General features: G+C 39.2%; 1 protein-coding gene across 1 annotated transcript in view; it reads left to right on the top strand.

The window, feature by feature from the left end:
• DNER (delta/notch like EGF repeat containing) overlaps positions 1-16,044 on the top strand; it is a gene marked incomplete at both ends in the record, with an annotated part of 118,400 nt that extends 102,356 nt beyond the window's left edge. Inside the window, 4 exons of the mRNA XM_084267208.1 lie at positions 2,255-2,368; positions 3,428-3,559; positions 9,481-9,727; positions 15,933-16,044. Of these exons, the coding sequence (XP_084123334.1) occupies positions 2,255-2,368; positions 3,428-3,559; positions 9,481-9,727; positions 15,933-16,044 (605 nt within the window). The remainder of the gene's footprint in view (positions 1-2,254; positions 2,369-3,427; positions 3,560-9,480; positions 9,728-15,932) is intronic.
• Between the last annotated feature and the right edge of the window lie 5,312 nt (positions 16,045-21,356).

Genomic DNA, 21,356 nt, shown 5'->3' with positions numbered 1-21,356 from the left:
TGGCACACCTCTTTGACAACGCAGAGTTCATCATTTTAGAATCTTGGTGAGGAAATGACCCTCAGCTTTTCATGACAGTTTAAAGAGGACTTGACCATAATGTTGTGGCTTAGTCTTCTGTTCTCATCCTACGTGTACATACATCTGAAACCACTGTGCATGCAGCACATTTTGCTTTAAATGAAAGCAGTGGATCTGCTCCTGTAAGCAGTTTAGGCTAATTACTGAGCTTTCTTCGTTCCTGTACTTAAGGTATTCAGTGACACTACTGAATAGAGCTGAGATATGCAGCTCAAGATGTCATGTGGGCAATTAGGGACCTCGGTTTTATCACTGCCAACTCAGACTTTCCAATCTGCAGCCTCCCTTCTGCCTCTACACCCCCCTGGCTGGCAAACAGACAAGAGCTGGCATGTACTGAGATATACACCAGCATGTACCTGGGGGCTTCTGGCTCTGCTGCCTTCTGCTGCCTAGCTGCAGCATGCTCATACTAGAGTACTCTGCCTTTTTGCTGCTGGCAGACTGACCAAATGATTTCTGCAGGTCTGCAGAGAGTGAGTACATAGCCTGTGTATGTGCATATATTTGTGTGTGTATAAAATACACATTTGAAATAAATTGTTTATGTTTATTTTTAAATATCACTCTTAACTCGAGATGATTGGTCTTATATAGCTCATGTAATCTTGCATTGCTGTATGTAACCACAGTGTGGAACACTAGAAAGCTAAATTCATTCCTTTTAATCACTCACTGTATAAATGTACTTGTAGGCATACATCTGATCTATTATGTGTCAAATTTCTTCTTTCTTGTATAGATTTTTTCTTTCTCATATTTTCTCTAGAGACTGTATTTCCTCACTAATTTTACTTCTGTAGAGTTCTGTGTGAATTCAAATTCAGAAACTGCCCAATTCCAGTGCAACACAATTGGTATTTCATGGAAGACGTTGGGAAGGAGTAAGGCAGGAGCAGCTGCATGTCCACTTCCATATGTATTTGTCTAACCTCTAGTTCTCTAGCATTGTGGGTTCTGTAATCTCCACAAGCAACGTAATATCTTCACTGTCATTCACCACCTCATGATTAGAAACATTTTCCTGATGATAAAGCTGTATTGCAGTTTTACACACAATAAGCAATATGAGTTGTTGCTTCTATTGATTATGCATCTTCACAGTCTGCAGGACAGGAAGGATTTAGAAACATGAACCACCTTAAGTGAAAAGTGTAATTTGTAAGTGTTATCATGGGAGTATTCAGAATCCTGTCCTCTTCAGTTTGTTGAAATTCTTGTAAAAAGTCTAAGAATGGGAAAACTTGAAGATAATTTAGGATTTTAGTTAACTGGTCTCTTTGAATTCATTCCCAAGCAAAGACTCGTGCAATAGGAATTAGATTTAGACTTAAAACTGACATTAATTTAAACAGGTATTTTAAATGCCAGCTAATTTCACAAGTTAAAACTGAAGTGCTGCCAATTGTTATGATGTACATTTATTTTTCATGTTTCAGTGCCATCCATGCATTAATTAAATCATTCATGTATTAATTTCTCTGGTTTCATCTGAAAAGTAGATACAGAGAAAACAATGGATGTAGCAGTGGCAGTAGCACCTCTCTCCCCATCTCCAGGAGGGAATCTGCTGTGCTTTATGTTCTGTAAGCCAGATAGATAGGTCTTGCACTGTCTTCTGCAAGGCGGAGCTGGTGAATTCACATAGCCTACACCTGAGAATGAAATAGCAAAAGCAGTGACATGAAGCTGAGCAACCCAGTTGTTTATTTCTATATATATATTTGAATTAATTTATTTATCTTTTTATTGCCTTAGTTATACTCAGTTTCCTGCAAAAGTCAGTGAGGGGTATCAGAATGCTTATGTGCATTAGGAAAGAAGTTCCTGTGGAAAATTCTTGCTGAAGACAATTATTGTTTACATTTGATTGAAGAATATTAGATATTTGATCAGTTTAAGCTTTATTATACTGTTGTTTTTTCAAAGATACTCCCAACAGTTCTTGTTAGCAGAAACTGCCCAAAAGCCTCATTGAGTGAGGAGAGAAGGGAGGAAGCATGTGTGTTAGCCACCATAAAAGACATGGTTTTAGTCTCATGGCACTAGCCTGATAGGACAGGTTTGGAGGCTGCACGTGATAGTGCTCATTCAGGTGAAGTTATCACATGTACTGATTTCATGCTGTCACTATAGGTCATGTTAATGGCAATTGCTGTTTTTACTTTTTCAGGAAGGCACTGTGAATTATACAAAGATCCTTGTATTAACATCAACTGTCAGAACGGTGGCACTTGTGACAGTGAAGGTCTAAACGCTACATGTATTTGTGCACCTGGATATGCAGGCGAGTAATTTGTACATTGCACAGGATGTCTGGTTGTCAGTGTTTGCTGTGTCCAAAAGGAGACAAATACCAACTAAGACTGTGTCTCTTCAAGGAAACTAATTTGTGCTTTGCTGAATTGCAATCAATCTAGTGAGGATGCAAAGTTCTTGATGTTACTTGCAACTCCTTTGAGTCTTAAAAAATTTGCAGGAAAAAAAGCTCATTACTAAAGAGACTTTACTAAGTTAACAGCTATTTAACATGCCTTATGACCTTACTGCTTGAGACTAGATTGCCTTTTAAAAATAACATTTTAAAGATGTCTGAGTAAGCCAATATACTAATTGGACACTGTTGAAACTGAAAAAGGCTTTAACATTGACCTTGGTTGCTGTGGACTGAAACAACTTATTCTGTTACCTGAACATGCAATTGCTAAAAGCCCTAAAGTGCTTGTTATGAATCAATTTACACTTTCAGAGTAATGGTAAGCAGCCCATTTAATCTTTTGGCCTTGTGTTTAAACTGACATGATTGGTGTAATCCAAATACCTGCTGTCAAGATAATTTACAACCTGCTGCTCTGTTAGTCATATAAGGTAATATCCAATGTGACAGCATTTATCATGATCCACAAAATTTTTCCATCTTATTTTCTCCCCCACCCAACTGCAAACAGCAGAGAGTGGCTTGGTGGGCACCTGGTGTCCAGCCAATGTCAACCCACCATACCACTGCACAGTGGCTGTTTCCCAGAAGAACTAATTATCTATATTATTGTATAGCACATCAACATATACATGATAAACTGTATAACGCAGTTTCTTGGGATGGGATTTAGATTTAAAGAAATGAGACACACAAAATCTGGGTGAGTTTAGTCAAGTCACTTAACACTCAGACTTTGTTTTCACCTGGTTGAATGAGGAATATATTTCCTTCTCTGAGAATAAGGATGCTGTTGAACTAAAAGGTGTTTTACAGCTAGAGAAAAAAATTAATGACTGCTGATGGACCACTGATGACCACTATATAGAAGTTTGGGTTTTGTTTGTTTGTTTTTTTTCCTGATATAAGGTGAAGAATGTGAAACTGATGTAAATGACTGTGACAGCAACCCGTGTCACCATGCTGGAACCTGCATAGATCAGCCTGGAGGTTACACCTGCCATTGTCCACATGGATGGGTCGGTGCAAACTGTGAAATATGTAAGTTTTGTAATTTCCTAAAAATTTCTGGAAAATTATAGATTATAAGAAATAAATTTATATTTGTCTCTACCTATTTGAACAAATAACCTGAATCACCTGCTGATTATCAACATTCTATTAAATGCACTTTTATTTTCGGTGTAACATCTCAAAAATGGCTATGAAAGTTGGAAACTTCAGTTTCTGGGCACTCTACTTCTCAACCTCACAGCTGGGCACTAAGCAATTTGCCTTATAATTTCACTTATGGTTCAAAGCTTACTTAGCTGTGTAACATGTACTTCCACAGTGCTATAAGCATGGTCTTAACAGCCTTGTATTGATTTCTAAGCACCTGCAGTTCTAGTGATGTTTCAGGAAAACAATTTTGAACTTGCTTGCCTAAGGAACAAGTCTTGTGTAACTGTGCAGTGGCTTGTGTGTGCATGTATTTACCATCTTTCCAGAAATAAACTTTTCCAAACACAGACCAATTTCTACAAAACTTGTTACAAAGGTAAAGGTTTCCAACCAAAATATTTCCTAAAGCATTTTGTAAGACTTAGAGTGAACAGCTTCAGTATGATCTTGCTGCTTAGTGTAGAGAAAAGCTTCAGTGTAACTGCATCCTTATGGAGCATCAGACAGTCCATGAGAGGAAGAATGTAAGAAGCCCATCTGGAAGAGCTAAAAGGGAAATTAGGCTACATTTGTTCTGTTGCTCATGGAGCTGCTTTGTATTTCCCAGATGTCTTTGTCTTGGTCTATGTTGTGTTTACTAGGGAGTTCAGCTGTGTATTTAACTGCTTCAGTGCTCAGGTGCCATGGTCATAGATCCCTTCAAGTCATTGCATAGATACAAAAGTTTGTGTGAGGGGATTTACACCACTTAGCACAGCTGATGTAGAGGGTAGTGACAGATTTTAAAAAAACAATCAGGGGGAGGGATTCAGAAAGCTCCTATTGTTCATTCGCAAGAAAATACCAACACAAAGGCTGGAATAAATAGTGTTTTCTCTCTCATTTACACAAGGAGCATATCAGCTGTTCTTTTTCACTCTTTTGCTTAAATTTTACTTAAATATATCCACTGCTTTTAAATTTGATTTCTATTCTTGCTGTTAGTCCTTCCTTTAATTGAACAGGCAACTTTCTTCACACCTGGGCTGACACAAAAGTTTTATCTTGACAAGTTTATGGCCTTCTGTCACTGCAATTGTTGTGTGTGAATCCAGTGCGAGTGCTTTCTGCTGAAAGCAAAGCCTGCAGCAGAGCATTGCTAGCTAGTCCAGAGTCGGTGACAGCACTGCCTTTTGTTGTCTCTGAACGGTGCACACACTCCCCTGCGTGGCACAGAACCGTTGTGATGTTGGGAGTGCAGGGCTGGGTGCCATCTCTATGCAATATTGCTCATGCTAAAAGATGAGCTTTTACTGACCAGGCAGCTGTTAGTAATACCTGAATCCCACGTGTCTGTGACCAGCAAGGCAGTGTAATTCTACCTGCCTTAGCTAATAACTAGTGGGCTGACAGGTGAGTTTAGTTCTTGGAGAAAGCAATAGTCACCCTGGAATCAAACTTCCTGGAGTACCTCAAGGTAGTAACAATTACATTTCTGTTATGTAATGGAATGAATAGTTGCCAAAGGGAAACAGATGGGCTTGCGTGCTTTCTGAACCCTGCAGATGTGCTATATGAACTCAGTGATGCTTGTTCTGGAGTCCTTCTGTGCCTGTCATGATCTAGTCACTAAGAGTTTGACTATTCACACCACAAATGCAGAGTGAGGTGCATATAACCACATGGGAAAATGAGAGAACCACAACAGAGGGTAGAAAGAACCTTTTATACTGCTCAGCTACTCATTTTTTCCTGCTTCCCCTTGTGAGGTACACATGCCCCTAAGTACTATATATGACAGGTAGGGTCAAGCTTACATCTGTGGTTGGTAAATACTAACTCCTTTCTGACTTTGCTCTAAGTGTGTAACTTGGATCTTCTGCTTATATTGCACACATGCAAACTATGAAAGTTAAAATGCTGGGAAGCAGCAACAACACTTTGTTGTGACTGTTTTAAGCCTTTTACTCACTAATCTGTTTTTCATCTTTTGACTTAGAGGGCAGGGAATAGTCTGTGTGTTAACTGCATTGATAACACTGCAAGGCTGATTCTCAACCAGAAATACTAGACCTCTTACATTTCAGTATTACTGCTTTTTTTTAATTCAACAAATCACAATAGCTGATAGAGTGTATATGTATATATGTAATAATAATAATAATGTAGGAGGTATAAAAAATGCAATCTAGAAAATTCTGGTTTGATTGGCCTTAAAGGAATGAAAGAGGAAGTGAGCAAGTGGTTCTGTGGTTGTCTTAGCTGCCTGCTGGGTTAAACCATGACATCTGGACATGCAGCTTCTCTCACCAATGCAGTGGCTTATGCACAAAGCTGTGGAAGCTTTCCTAAAGCGCTTGGATTTTAACAGGTATACAAAGGATTATGCAAATAGAGAGGGATTGATTTTTTTGAAGAAATCACTTTGCAGAAAGGATTTAAAAGCATTTTGAACTTTTTTGTTGGTGGTGTTCTATAGAACTCTGTACCCATGGGAAGATCATTGTGCTCACTGTCTTTCCGTGAGCTATGAATTGTCCACCTGATGTGAACCCAGTTCTAATCATATCTAGAAAGGCCATATCCAACTCTTTTATGAACAGGTGCAGTGGTTCTGATCTCCCTGGAGTTGAGTCGATGGTGCAGTGGATTTCTGTTCAGCTCTAAAGATTGAATCTATTAGTAGATCTGCTTCTGTTCATCTTTTCATATCTCCTTGTCATATTTATCATAATGTTGCAGCAATTTGTACATAATGGTCCAAAATGTATTGGAAATTAAATTTAAACACTTCATACTGACTTCTTCTGTATGACCATCCCTCTGAATGCCAGAAAAGATGTGATGAGGCCAGGCTTCAGGCTTCTCAAGGGGAATAAACTGTATTCATGAGTCATTTGACTAAATAAATCACATTTTATGCTTTGTGATTTTCTGTTACTAGCCATGAAGGAAGCTGTTGGTACTTAGTCTCTTTAGTAGAATAATTATTTACTATTGATAGTTCTCCATTTTTTCATCAGGTATTTTATCTGCTTGAGGTCACTACCTTCATAGAATTTCATGGTTATCATCTTGTCAAAATGTATTCTTTAATTTTTAAGGGCTTTATATACAACAACTAGACAAGGTGTATATTGCCTGGATGAATTGTGGTATTTATGATATCATCTTATTGTTGTTACCAGTGTGAGCAATTCAAATTAAATACTATTAAATCAGTCTGAATTATAAAGAGGATATTTTTCCTTTCAAAATGAAATGAATTTGCCTGAAAGGTTAATGGGCAATTAATTGTAAAAATGCTTTAAAAATGTCTCTCATGAATTCCCTAATGCCTGCTGGTTATTTGTTAATATCATTACCTTTGCCAATTTTGCAGTTATTAATGTAGGTACCAAGGTAAGCCAAACCATGTGGTAAGGTAAAAACTACCAATTTGAAGATTTTCTAATACAGACTGTGTGGTACACATTGAAATCTATTTTATGAGCGTTACTATGACAACTGGGAATACTGTGATTTTGAGTTGTCATGCATTCTTTGTAATCTTTGGAGTATAAACTGTTAATCTTTGTATTTTTACTGGGTGAGGAAGAAAGGAAGAAATTTCTCTAACCCTTCTCCATCCAGAGATGGAAGACACGGAATGTAAATCAGAACTGTCTGGCCATATATCTGTGCACATTGGATCTGAATTTGGTCTAGTCTGACAGCCTCACAGAAACCACTGTGTGTGACAAATGTGCTGCAGAACAGAAATAGAAACCTATCCCAAACTGCACAGAGCACAGCTGTATTCTCTCCCTCGTATCCCAACTGGGCAAATTGCAGTAACAGCACTTGAGAAACATTAAATCATTTGGTGATTCAGGCTGATCAAAACTTTACAGATCTCTGAAAACGATAACTCAAACAAGCAGTCAGTCCTGTAAGCTCAGCTCACATTTGCAGACAAAAAGTCTGTGCCAGCCCAAGCTCAGGGATGTTCCAGGACAACCTTTGCTATTGTGAACAAAGAGCAGTCATTTCTTCAAATTCTGCCCAGGTGAATCCCACACATCACAGCTTCAGCCTTTCTCCCTACCCTCCTCTAAAATGGATTTCTTTTTTCTCTACTTATACATTCCCCTGTATTTCTACCGTAGATGGAAATTATATCCACACAAGCCACTGAACTTGTTATTTCATGCTCAGGTGCTCAAATCTGTTACCTGTCCTCATCAACATCCTTGAGAGGTGACTTCTACAAATATCTTAAATTCCCAGAGCATATGCTTGATTGCCTTGTTCCCAGACTGTGATTAAGGGAGTTTCTAACCAGTGCAAAGCAGAAGTCCATTTGAGAAAGGAACAGTCACCTGCTAGAAATAACTTTTGTGGAGAGTCAGATTTCTGTAGTCAGAGTGTTCAAGTCCATTTCTGATTCAAAATAATTTATGAGACCATAGGCTTAAAAGACTGCCAAAAACGAGCCCTAGAGGGAAGTATAGGTTAATTAAAAATACTATGACCCATGCTAGAGAAAACCAGATCTGAGAACACAGGCAGTCTGTTTGGCAATGATAGCCAATAGTTCGGGAATCAAGAATATTTATAGCCAAGATCTGGAATACATAAATACAAGAAGCATCTTTCTGACTGGATTTACTTTAAGGTCTGCTCTGAGACCTCTCAGGGAAATGATGCTTGAGAGAAGACCCTGCTGGGCTCAGTACTGTAGCACATTTTGAGGCCTTGAAGTAATGGTTTTGAAGTCTCTGCAGTCTGGTAGAGATAGGGATAACAAAAGCCCATGTTTCAAAATAAAACCAAAGTATGTTTAATACACATTAAATCACACATTATAGTAGGAGGGTTAACAAATGTGGTGTTTTAACCCTAGCTGGAGGCCAGATGCCCACCAACGTCGCTCTATCACTCCCCTTTTCAGCTGGACAGGGGAGTAAATATATATTGAGAGGCTTAGGAGTCGATATAAGGACAGGGCGAGATTGTTCTCCATTGATCATGGGCAAAACACTCAACGCAGAATGAAGGAAAGAAAACTGTCTAATTTATTATACTACACTGCACAGCCAGTGAAACCAGTCAGGTAATGAGAAGCACGACAAGAGCTTAAAGCACCTTCCCCCCACCCCTCCCTTCTTAGCAGCCTTCACTTTAGCCATGATTTCACTCCCTTCTTCCACCTCTCATTGTGGCATGAGGAGGGGCAGGGATTGGGGGTTTTGGTCAGTTCCTCTTGTTTTCCTTCTTAGCCAGGGGAGCATTCCTCACACCCTTCCCCTGCTGCACCGTGGGGTTCCACCCACAGGAAACAGTCCTCCATGAATTTCTCCAACATGAGTCCTTTCCCACAGGGCTTCAGCTCTTCACCAGCTGCCTCAGTGTGGGTTACTGCAATGACAAAGTATTAGAACAAACTTCACAGAGAATTGGTGGATTACCAAAAGCTTTTACATAAAACCTGCCTGCCTATAAAGAGCATATAGTTTATTATAAGATAATACAAAAAGCACTAGATGACTTTCCATGACTTGGGTTGTACAGGGGATCAGGTTAGATAAGTGTTCCTGTATGACCTTAAAAATCTGCGAAGAAGATGGGTGAAGGATGAAGATAGTGCTATTCAAAATTGTTGAATGCTAGGCATGGAGACATATCCATAACAGAGCCTGGGAAGGTTCGAATTCTGCATCTCTCTGGCTTCAAAAGTCTCTACAGAAATATTGAATATTAATAACATAATGTAATTCTATTCAGTGGGAAGGATATAAAAGACTAATTAATTATAACCTTTCATTTCTTCTTGGCAGATCTGCAGTGGAAGTCCGGGCATATGGCAGAGAGTCTAACAAATATGCCTCGTCACTCCCTCTACATCATAATTGGGGCTCTCTGTGTAGCATTTGTCCTGATGCTGATCATCCTGATTGTGGGAATATGTCGCATCAGCCGCATTGAATACCAAGGCTCTTCCAGACCAGCCTATGAAGAATTTTACAACTGTAGAAGTATTGACAGTGAATTCAGTAGTGCAATTGCTTCTATCCGGCATGCCAGGTTTGTTCTGGGGATGGTAATTTAAGTGAAACCTGTTATGATGCATAATTTCAGTCCATGTGCAGTGCATGTAACCACTGTTGGCAGAGAATGGGCTGTTGTGCAGTGAAAAGACAGGATCACCAGCATTGCTCGTTGTTCTTGTTGATCCCTATTCTGTATTCATCTGAAGCGTGATAATCCCTCTGTTTTCAAGGAGTTGTGTCGGAGTTCTTCTGAATTTATTTGGTGTAACTGGTGAAGAGGGACAGATGCAGAGTCCTTAGCCTGTAAGATCTTCTGTTCGGGATGCAAATACTGATACACACAAGTAATTTGATTAGAAAGCAAAGCCATGTTGATTTTTGTGACTAATTTACCAGATTGTTTAGTGAGACTCTCTTCAGATCACTCATTTTTGTGCTCCTGTTTGCCTCAAAACAAGGATCTTTCTTATTTGATTTCCTAGAGATACTAATCTTTTGACTTTTAATTTTAATGGAGCATTTGCAAGCCAGGGCATTGGGTGTCAGAATAATACAAAAGTAGGGCTGGAAAGGATTCAAGAGCTGAAGTGCCACTGATGTAGCATTAATTTTATCTAGCTCCTTGCCAACATTTGTCTTTAAAAACCTCCAAGGGAGTTGAATAGAGTTAGAAAAGGTTTTCCTAAAATCCAGTTTACATTGTAAGTGATATGATTTATGCCATTTCTTTCTTAATGCTCCTCAGGTTGTGATGAAGAATGACTTATCATGATTCCCTTTACAGTAACCATGTACATCAGATGTCCCCTATCCTCTCTTTCTTTTTTAATAATAAAAGCAAGCAAAGCAATCCAACTTTTTTCTTCCCTAAACTAACCCATTCTTTCAGTATCTTCTCCTGGATCATGTCAGCTTCTTTTTTTGTCTCCCTGGGACATATTCCAGAAGGTTTTTCTCTTCTTTTGAAGGGTGGTCCACAAAACTGGAAATACAGCTGAAGCTTTTCCTGTACCACATGAACTGAGTAATCAACTCCTATATCTTATTAATGATATTCTTGTTCATACATCTGAAAATTAAACCTCAGGTTTTGGGTTTTTTTTTTGTTTTGTTTTGTTTTTTAAAAAGAAAAATATTTACCTTATACTAATGACTGTTGACTTAATTTTCCTCTTAGACCATTTCCTCACCCCAAAATCCTTCATGCCATTTTGCTTCCTAGTCAGTACTGTTTCTATATTTGACATCCTCTTGACAGGGTAGAATTATCATTTTTGTTTCTTTTTCCCACTTCTTTGATTTATCAAGATCATTTCAAATACTAACAGGAGTGCTTGTGTATGTTGCCATGAAAATGCTTTGAAAAGAGTGGAGGGAGATGCATTCCTGTGCACTGACATGGAGAAATGCATCTATATTGGTTGGTGATTGCTGGTCATTCGTTTTCCAAAAACTCCAGTTTTCTTTCAGTGCAAATTAAATAGGTTAATTTGTACTACTGCTGAAGTCATCTAAGTTATCTGAAATGGATGAGGAGTTCCCACAGGCTCAGTTAATCACATTGCAGCTTTGAGCAGTAGCTCTTTAAACCATTCCAACTAGATTTACAGTAAAACATTTATTCATTGTCAAAATATATTAGTCGGTAAATATTTTAAAAAGAAAGATGTTAATAGTTGATTTAACATAGCAATGAAATCAGGGTTCTTTTAAATCTTCCCTTGAAATCTCCTTTGCCACTTAGCCTTGTATCTCTTCCAGTAGGAGATCAGCATCTCCACACCATACACACCCTGAGAACTCCTTTTTCCTGTAGTAGTGTAGTGGGGGAGCAAGGAGTTGCATTATGGCTCATATAAGCCTTTATACTTTTTATTATTTGGCTTTCGAATGTCAGTACACACATCTCCAAGCAAAGACAGCAAGGTGCAAAATGATACTGTTTGTTAATCTTACAAATTGAGCACCTCCTTCCTGCTGCAGCAGGATAAATTCATGATGATTTTTCATGTCTATATTATTCAGTTAAAGATTACATCTTTGGAACTTGTCAATAAAGGGTTTCCCTATCTTGGGAAAGGTATTTCTACTTAATGCAAATGGAAATAAATGGTTTTATTCCAAATAATTCTGTGCCTCTCAGAGAATGATGTCTCATAAAAATCCAAGATAGAGCTGCCAAGTCAGGTAATTCCCAGGCATTTAGTATGAAGATTATTGTCTTTATCTTAGTTTCAGGCAGTTATCAATCACTGCTTGGGCCATTCCAATCCAGGAAGAGGAGAACAACTTTTATAGTTATTTTTGCATAGACTCTTAGATCTGCATATTGAAAGTACCAACATCTGAATTTTCCAAATTGTTTTACATGGGACCTACTTTCAAATAATAGCTTATCAGCAGTTTTAATTATTGGCTTTCCTAGTTAGCTACCCAAACTCATTAGTAATTTGAGAAAGTGGAGGCCTAAGGAAAAGTAGATTATTTACTTTAAATACAAGCTTTCTGTTCAAGTCAGGGAGTGTTGGATGCCTGATGCATATTCAATAAATTATTTTAAAATTACTTGTTCATGTTTCTCAGCAGGTTGGGGTGGGGTTTTTTTAATAATTGGATCGTTGCTCATCAAGGTACTTGCTGAAAGAGAAAACAAATGTCCTTAACAGTCATTATTCATAAATGGCCACTTGTGGTGAATGTCCTTAGGATTAGCAGATCAAAACTAGATAGTTTTCTAACAAGGTGGAACATGCAGTCTCTTTACTATTCATTGTGCATGCTGTTAATAAACGCTCCTTTTACATTAAAGCTTATATGTTTTAAAGGCAGAAGAGAACACTGTAATGAAATAATTGATGCTGCAGCTGTAAGAGTTCATTGAATCTGTTATTGAAACTGGATTGCTCACTTCAGAAAAGCATCCACACTGAATGCTCGAACTATCAGGATACACAGACTGTACTACTGTCAAAATATTGTCTATCTAGGTATCATTAGCATTAGGCTTCATACACTACTGACAGTGTAGTTTCTTTACTTTTAACTTTCACATGCTGACTCTTGTTCTGTCTACGTGTGGGCTGAAGAGTCCGGTTCATCAGGCTGACTCAGTCATCTTGTCACAACAGGCTAAGCTTTTCTCCACTGCACATTCTCCACGTTCCTGTGTTTGAGGCAGCTTTGTTGGACTGCAACATCCTAAGCTTCCTGAAGCTGATGAGCTTCAGCACATGCTGGTTTCTTACCATGTCCTGACATAGGCTTCAGTCAGCTACCTCTGTGAAAGTATGATCACATGCACCAGTACTCTGGTCTCCAAGGCACATACCAACTGCTTGGTCCTCTGCCAGAATCTCAACTTTGTGGGAACTCTAGGATTATAGATCAGTTATACCAAGGAATGCAAAATACCACTTGTGCACATGGACTTTTCTCTGAATAATGCAGAGGAAATTATTATTCTTGTCTTTCTCTTTCTGTAGAGGCAAGCTCAATACTTTATTCCTGTAGCTATCCTCTTTTTCTGTTTTAATTCTGGTGTCTCTTTTCCTTGTTTAAACTTTATTTGTTGGATTACCCATAGCAGTTGCTGTTTCAGAACTGAGGAACAACATGTGGTTTCTTTCTTCAGCTTCTGAGGAAACTCTGAACTCCAGCCTATTCTACAGTAGCTGGAGAATACCATTTCCTTAGGGTTCAACTGTCCAGTGAACTCAAAAGTCTCCTACTTGAATGGAATTGTTGAGATTAATGACTCTCTATGGTTAGCCATCTTTTGAAGTGTCCTTCTAAGCAAGTGGAGGGGCAACCCCATTCCATATGTCAAGTAGAATTTTCAGTCTCTTTCTCAAACACTTATATACACATGCATGCATGGAGTTGCCTGTGTCAAGAATTCCTACACTGCATATAAACTGTCCCCAAAATTGTTATGTAGCCCTTGGTCTCTCTTTGCCAAGTTACACAGGTTGCTTTTTTTTTTTCAGTGTTTCATTGTGAAATATTTTCTAATTCTCATGTCATTTGCCTGACTTTGTGAAGATTCCTATGCCACTCTAAGTGTCTCTGATACATGTGTTGGAACTCCACCATCACTCAAGAGTGGATGCATTAATGCTCAACATAGAGCCCATAGAACTTCCCTAGTCCTACTCATACACTGTTTTCTCAACTAAACACATAATTGCTCCTTAGACCCAGTGTGGCACTAAAGCTAATGTTAAACTGATTATCCATCACATTCCTTTAGGATTTTTCCACACTCAGTGTTTCCCAAGGTTGAGATTGCCCCATCTGGCATAGATTCTTTGTTAGGTGAATAATCTTGTATTGGTTTGCACTGGAAAAAATCTTTTTTCATTTGTTTGTATGTGCTTTTTTTGTAAGCCACCTATTAATTGATGCAGTACACTCAGTAGCAGGAACCCATGGTTTTTCACTTGAATCATTGTATCTTGCTGATCGTATTGATAACTGCTTTATGTTTTCTTTTATGTCTTCAGTTAATGGATAAAATTAGCATCCTTTAGCAATCCTACTAGATACACGCCTATTGAACTAAGGTTTCCATTTAACAGTTCTGTTTTGAGACCTCCAAGGTTTGTGTTCACTCTGTTTAGTGTTATGAGAAAGGACTGGCTTCTGAATCGCTGGATCAAAGCAATGTGGTCTACCAGCTGGATGTCCCAGCCAGGCCACAAACAACCAGCACATGTGCTGTGGTCTTTTCTCAGCGTTTTCTAATTAGGGGCACATGTCAACCCTGACCTACACAAGAGAACAGATTTTGTACTGTTTCACCATGTGCAAGAAGCCATGTGTTCTCTACCTGTCAGAAAGGGCAAAATTTGATTTAAGTCACCGGAGAATGTTCATCATCATTTGTATCTATGAAGAAGCTGTTCCCTTTAAACCTTTGAGAGAGATGATTCAGGCTTCATTGCTGCTTCTGATTCAGTAAGATGCCTTAACTGGATTCCTTCATTTGATTCTTGAAACTTTATCTCATTTACAGAAAATCAGGTTTATCCTGATGAGTGAATGTGGCCTGTCTCTATTGGTTAGAGTAAACTGTAGAAGAAAGTAGACATTAAAGCATAGAAATTTATCTAGCATGGCCTTATTCACAGTTGAAGTACTTGGAAAAATGAAATTACCACTATATAGATCGTAATGCTTCCAGCCATTTTAGTTTTGTTAACATTTCTAGATCACTGAAAACAGACAAGAATTGAATTGGACCAGTCAGGAAGTTGCATAAAAATCTTGGAAGAAAATTAAGTTAATTTTGGTCCAGATGTTATCCTCAAAATCCAAGTTCTCTGAATCTCACCTTCCTGTGTGCACAGCTTAAATTAATATAGACTTAAGGTACCTAAGGAGGCAAAAACATCCCTTTGTGTAGATTGCTACATAAATAAGTTTTTCTGTTTCTGTGCTAATATTTTGTCTGCATCAGGTTCATAAAGAAAGCAGGCAACCCTTTTTTCTGCATTTTCCCATGATCCTTTTTGTTATTTAAAGCTTCTAAAATTGTAGTCAGATCATGTTAGCATTTTTCCACTTTCAGATTGCAGTCTTAGCACTATCTTTGTGTTTAATAACTGATCAGAAGGGTGAAAGACTGTTCATGCAGTGCTAAGGCACCAAAAGGAGTTCTGGATGTGCCAGCACCGTGGCCAGAACGATGCAGGCATGGTGATGCACAGGTACAGCCTGTGTTGGTCACCCAGGTGGAGTGTGCTGCTGGTGGGGTTCTGTTGCTTGTGAACCTTTGCAGGATTAGTGTGTTTGTGTGGCACTGCAGCTGCCATTAGTGTTTTTCAGTGCTGCAAATAGTGTGCAACACGCTGATAACTTAAATGTGCTTCTCAAGTGGATCTCAGGTGAACAAAGACTTCATTTTTTAAATGCTTTGTCTACACCTTGTAACTCAATTCAGTGCACAACTGGTGCACTGCCAAATGCCAATGTCACATAGTTTTTTGTTGCTTATTTTTTGTAAGTATACATGACCTGAGGTTAATATTGGTTGCTGGAGCAGGGTCTGTAATAAAATTGGTGCCTCACTGGGACTCTACCGGTTTCAGTCTTGCCTTTAGTTAGTCTTTCCATATTCTGATAGTGCTGAATTCTGCAGCAGTTATTCCTGTAGCCTTTGATATGGAACCTGTTTCTTGTTTGCAAGAAGGCTTAATTATTTATTTGTCTTTTAATTTGATGCTTTCTTTTGTTTCCAGGTTTGGCAAGAAATCCCGACCTGCAATGTATGATGCAACCCCCATTGCTTATGAAGATTACAGCCCAGATGACAAACCTTTGGTTACACTGATTAAGACAAAAGATTTGTAACCTAGTGTATCTTTTTTGGATTATTTTTCAAAAGGATGGGCTACTAACCTAATTTAAATATTTTTAAGAAGAAAGCATAAGTAATTTAAACCATTAGATGCTTCAGAATTTTCTGTAGAATATTTAAGAACCAATTTTCTGCAGCTTTTAGTTTGGAAAAATATTTTAAAACCGAATTTGTGAACTTCATTAATTACATTTTAATGTACCTTGGGCTCTCTATAAACTATAAGCTTATGATAGTGTGTGCTTTTTTCTTGGTAGACACTATTACTAAACCCAGATGAGTTTCTTGTGGTTGTTACAGAACAGAAAACAGTAATTAATGAGGAGTTCTTTATGACATGTCAGTGCCAGCTTTCTCAGTAGAGGTAGGAAAAATGTGAAGCATAATATGATATATAATATATCCATTAATTAAAAAAGTCTAAAATGTTTGTGTTGTGAAAAAGAAACTAGTACAAATTATTATTCCTAATCTGAATGAATTAGCTTTTGCCTTATTCCATGCATGGATAGGTAACCTATTTCTCCATTATTTCCTGAAAGTTGCTGAAACATACTCTTGAGTTGATGTTTGACATTTTTGTAATAGTATTCAGGCTAGGCCTTGTATAATAATTAAAGTGCCTCTTGAGGCAAAGTAAGGGCATGATCCTTTAAACATTGAAATCAATCAGAGAACTTCTATTGACTTCAGTGGACATGGGATTGGATCCTACAATTGGACTGAATCTATATTTTTCTTTAAAGGTTAAAGTTTTTTATATTGTGAGTAAACTAAGCATATGGTTTGAGTTGTTTGTTTCCTAAAGGTTGTTGATGTACAGTATCGTTTCATGAACTATTGTGTATTTCTCATAGTGCTTCTTATTTAGGATCAGTATGGGGGTTTTGTGGCTGTATTTGATTGCTTATGGGCTTCTTAAATTTCTTGCTTATTTCAGAAAATATTGAATAAATGTTATCAAGTGAAGATTGCAGCTGTTTCTTTGTAATTTTTTTAAATTTGAAAGTGCAGTGTTGCCTATAAATTTGAAAGGACGTGAGCTATAATGTGCTATAAATAATGCTGAAATAAGATATTCTAGCTGTTAATTTGAAAAGGAAAAATGGGCTTTAATTATCAAAGTAATCTCTCAAAAGTGAGGCAAATACAGTACTGGAGTAAAAATGCAGTCCTTCAGTCCAGGACATGGGCAACACAACTGAGTGGATCTGACTTCAAGTATGGGTGCTAATTTATAGCAAGAGTAAGATTTTGTCATAAACAAGTAAGCAGGCTTGATCTGATTGTGTGTTTTAAAGAGGCTGCCACTGGGGAAGCCGACACAGTGTGGTACAGAGGCAACCTGCCTGTTACCTACAGATCCTGCTGCATGGGGCTGCGCTAGGGCCAGTCATGCTGTTACGTTACAGGCTGATAAGCACTGAAGGGCTAAGGTCTGGCTGACCTCTTAATGTGGGGAAATCTTGGAATTAATCCAAAATCTTCATATTTCACACAAATAACATTTCCAGACAGGAAAAAAGACATCCTCAGGAAAACACCAGCTTCTGGTCACCACCATGTGAGGACAGATGTTGTCTCAGGCATAATTAGGGATTGTAAAGAGAAAAAGCTGACTCTGGTTTTACTGTCTGGTTTAGGTGGGCAGGGTGCATCTGGTATGTTACTTTTAATTTGGAATTTCATTATTATTACTGCTTCTGGTTACAGTTGTAGAACTGAATTATTTTCCACGTTGCACAATTAGTGCTGATAGAAGATAGACAAATTATTGTAAATCAAGCTGTTAGTGTTTCTAAAATTTAAATTTTATTATGAAGTTGAATTCTAGTTCATCATTACAAAAACAAAAAAAGAGTATATGCAGCAGATATGGGCCAGATTTGAAGTGTTGTAGGGGAAAGTAAATGAAAATGCCTTTTAGAAGAACTGTTACTGGCTAAAGTGTCTTACTGATAAGGAAGGCTAGATGGTGAATATGCAGTGCTGTGTTTGAATCATGGAAATGCCAAATGCATCTCAGAAATCCAGGATACTTTTCCTGACATCCTACATCTGCTATCATGGGTTTTCAGTGACTCTGAGACTTAAAAAAGTAGATTCAAGCCTCCCTCCCATTCTTCAGGCACAGTTTTCTATGACAAAGGTTGTGTATTTTCATCTGGTGGCTGCCAGACCAGCTTTTTGCGTCGGTACAGTTTGATGCTGCTGCTTTACTCCAGGTATGGAAACTTGTCTATCGTGACTTCCAAGTGACTTCTAGGAATGTTTTAACAAGCCCTTAGAAAGAAGGGCTGGGAAGAAGCTCTATCTTATGCCAAGCTTTTTGTAACTTCTTTGGAACAGATGCAAATATGTTGATGTTATAAATTGATTTGTTAATCAGATAGAAGAGAAATATTCATTCATCATATTGTTCTGCATTTTCAGCGGCAAAATATTGGTTTATCTTGGAATATCTAGAAATCTATATAAAGCGCAGACACAAGCAACCCTGTTGTTCTAGGGAACATACATATTCATAGTCCATATTTTACAAGCGAGACGTTGCACTGAGCAGCAGTCCTTTTGCATACAAATCACATCTTGGTAGTGATTCTTGACCATCCTATATTTCTCTCAAGCGACTGACCTGAAAGATAAGTAATTTCTGAGGAGCTATTTTCCTGTCAGCTTGCAGCCTCTAGCTTCTGTAAATCATCCTGTGCTTCCTATGAATTGTGCTTTGAAAATTACTTTTGCTTCTTCCAATTTATTTTATTGAACTCTGATGACATGTTCTGCATGCAGTATGCCTGTATCCCTGCACTTCTGAGACATCTGGGAAGGCTGCCTGCCAGATGGAGCAACCCTTGGACCTGGAGGGAACAAACCCATCCTGAGCTCTGAAGCTGCTAGAACAAGTGGGTTACTGTCTGTATATGCCAGATCATGTCTTTCTGAGGGTATATGTGAATGTGGACAAAGGGCACTGGTTACTCCATATCCTTTTCCCAAATTAGGGGGGGGAGGTTTTTCTGCACAGGGAGCAAAACCAGATGTGTAGCAAATACCACCTACTGTAAATAGACACATGCTCTTACCCCAGCAATGGGCTAACAGCCTCCAACTCCTCCTGCAGATGGGGCCAGTCTCCAGCCTTGTTGTTATCTTCCAGTACTTGTATGGTCCCTAGGTTCGACCCTTTTTTATTGCTCTTCCCTCTGGAAATAGGAGAAGATCCCTGAGTGTTTTTCCTCCAGCAGAATGGATGCTTATTCTTGCAGGCTTCTTGGGATGGTATGAAACTTGCAGTTACAGCTCAGAGCTGTGATACATGTGTGAACAGGAAAATGTCATGATTTACATGGATTCTGGATGGAGTCACTCCAAAATGAAGACAGTGACCCTCTCCATGTGTTTGGGCTAATGTATGATATAAATACAGGGCCCAGTGGAACAGTTGAGCACAACAGCTAGAAAACACACAGTGACTGAAATCATACAAATTATTCCCATTAAAGCCTCAGATGCAACCTTAACTTCAGCTGAGAAAAAATAGACCATTGCCACAGCTCCAGCCTCTTCTTGCATCTTGTCTCTAGGCTCTGCTTTGGTCATTTGCATGCCACTGGTTTGGGCTCCAGACATGACATGCAGCCAAACCCTTTGGTGAGAAGTTTTGTTCCTGCCCCAGGACCAGTTTTCAGTAGCAGACCTTACACTTAGGAAGAAGCTGGATTCTCCAAGCTCCCTAACTCCAACACACTTCTTCCAAAGACATGCTAAAAACTGCTGGTGTTGAGGGGTGCAGGAGGCAAAGTTTCCCTGCCAGCAAGGAAGGCAGCGTCCCCATCATGAGGGCTCATTGCAGTGTGCGGTGTTGCTGCTGCTCCTTGGGTGAAGAGACGTGGCCTTTCTGCTGCCAGAGAAGGCTTCTGAGTGCACAGCCATCTGCTTTGGAGATTCATTTTAAACCCTGTTGATGTGTCCCTGTGCTGGGTGTGCAGTGTCAGCCTGGGCGGAGCAGACAGCAACAGAAGGTCTGCCATGAGCATGCACTGGGAGCAGGAGGTGGCACTGCCATTCCCTGTGTTGTCAGTCCCTTGGCTCTTCCCCTTCTATTCCAGTGAAGCAGGCAGAGGATGAAAGGCATGGAGACATGGTCCTGACCTGGCTGAGCCCTGGGTGAGTGGCTTGTGCAAGCCTGTGGGAACTCTATTTTTATTCTCAGTTTAGTCTGTTTCTGTTAGCAGATTAATCAAATGGGCTCTGAAGGAGCCTAAAGGCTGGGGTGGAGACAGAGCTGTTCTATGAGCAGTTGGAAGGAAGCCTGAGGCACTCCCTGCCACAGTTACCCTGTGTGCTGGTAACATCCTGCACCAAAGCCCCTGGTCCGGTTTTGTTACTGCCTCTACTGCAAAGGTAGCCAGCTGGTAACTGGTGTGAGCCAAGTGAGAACTGACAAGAGTTTTATCTCAGTAAAGTACATCTTCAATTGGCAGAAGTCTCTACATGCTTAATCCCTTTGAAAACAATGGGAGTTTGAAGGTGCTATTTGTGATTTTGGGGAAAACTTCTTTGGTGTCTCTCTGCATCTAGAAATATAAAAAATCTGACCGTAGGTGTATAGCACTACAGCAACCACTGCTGCTTCACTGAAGTCTCATGCGGGGAAACTTCAATCACAGCATTGATTTTTATCCTGTCTCAGCTTCATTTCTGGAGTTGGCTTGGCTTTTCTCCAGCAGGGCTTTGCTGAGAAATGCCTGAGCAGATGTGACATTCCTGAAGATGTGCAGTTTCTCTTACGATAACAACAGACCTCTTTTTCCTGCTTGAACATGGGAGGCAGATCAAAACTGGTTTAGTTCAGGGAAGGGTTTAGTCTCTCAGTCCATTCCCTGCTATGGACAGTTAAAATAATGATGTATTATCAAGAGCTAATGAGTTCAGACACATTCCTAACATAAGAAATTGGAGCATCAGGGGAGCCCAGTGTGCCAAAACCCTCTCTTCAAATCATTTGGCTACTGTGAGAGATGTGCTAGGTTATGGCTTTCAGACACTTTTATTATAGACAAGAGTGTGAGGGATTGTGTGTGTCTCAGAGTCTATTACCTGTGTGAAATGCTCTGCACAAGCAAGTGAGAAGTGAGAGCAGAGCAAAGTGCTAAATGAGGTATGGAGCTGATCTGCTTTGTCTCCTCTTTGCAAGTTTGTCCTTCGTTCCCTGAGACTTTGGCTGAGCATTTGCCAAAACACTGTAGTTGCGTCAGGTCAGGAGGGATGGCATAAGGCAAATTTGACTCTGAACCACCTT

This window comes from Gallinula chloropus (assembly GCF_964237585.1).
Source record: "Gallinula chloropus genome assembly, chromosome: 8".
Taxonomy (NCBI): Eukaryota; Metazoa; Chordata; class Aves; order Gruiformes; family Rallidae; genus Gallinula; species Gallinula chloropus.
The sequence above is the reverse complement of the archived record's forward strand: the minus strand, read 5'-3'. Positions and strand labels throughout refer to the sequence as shown.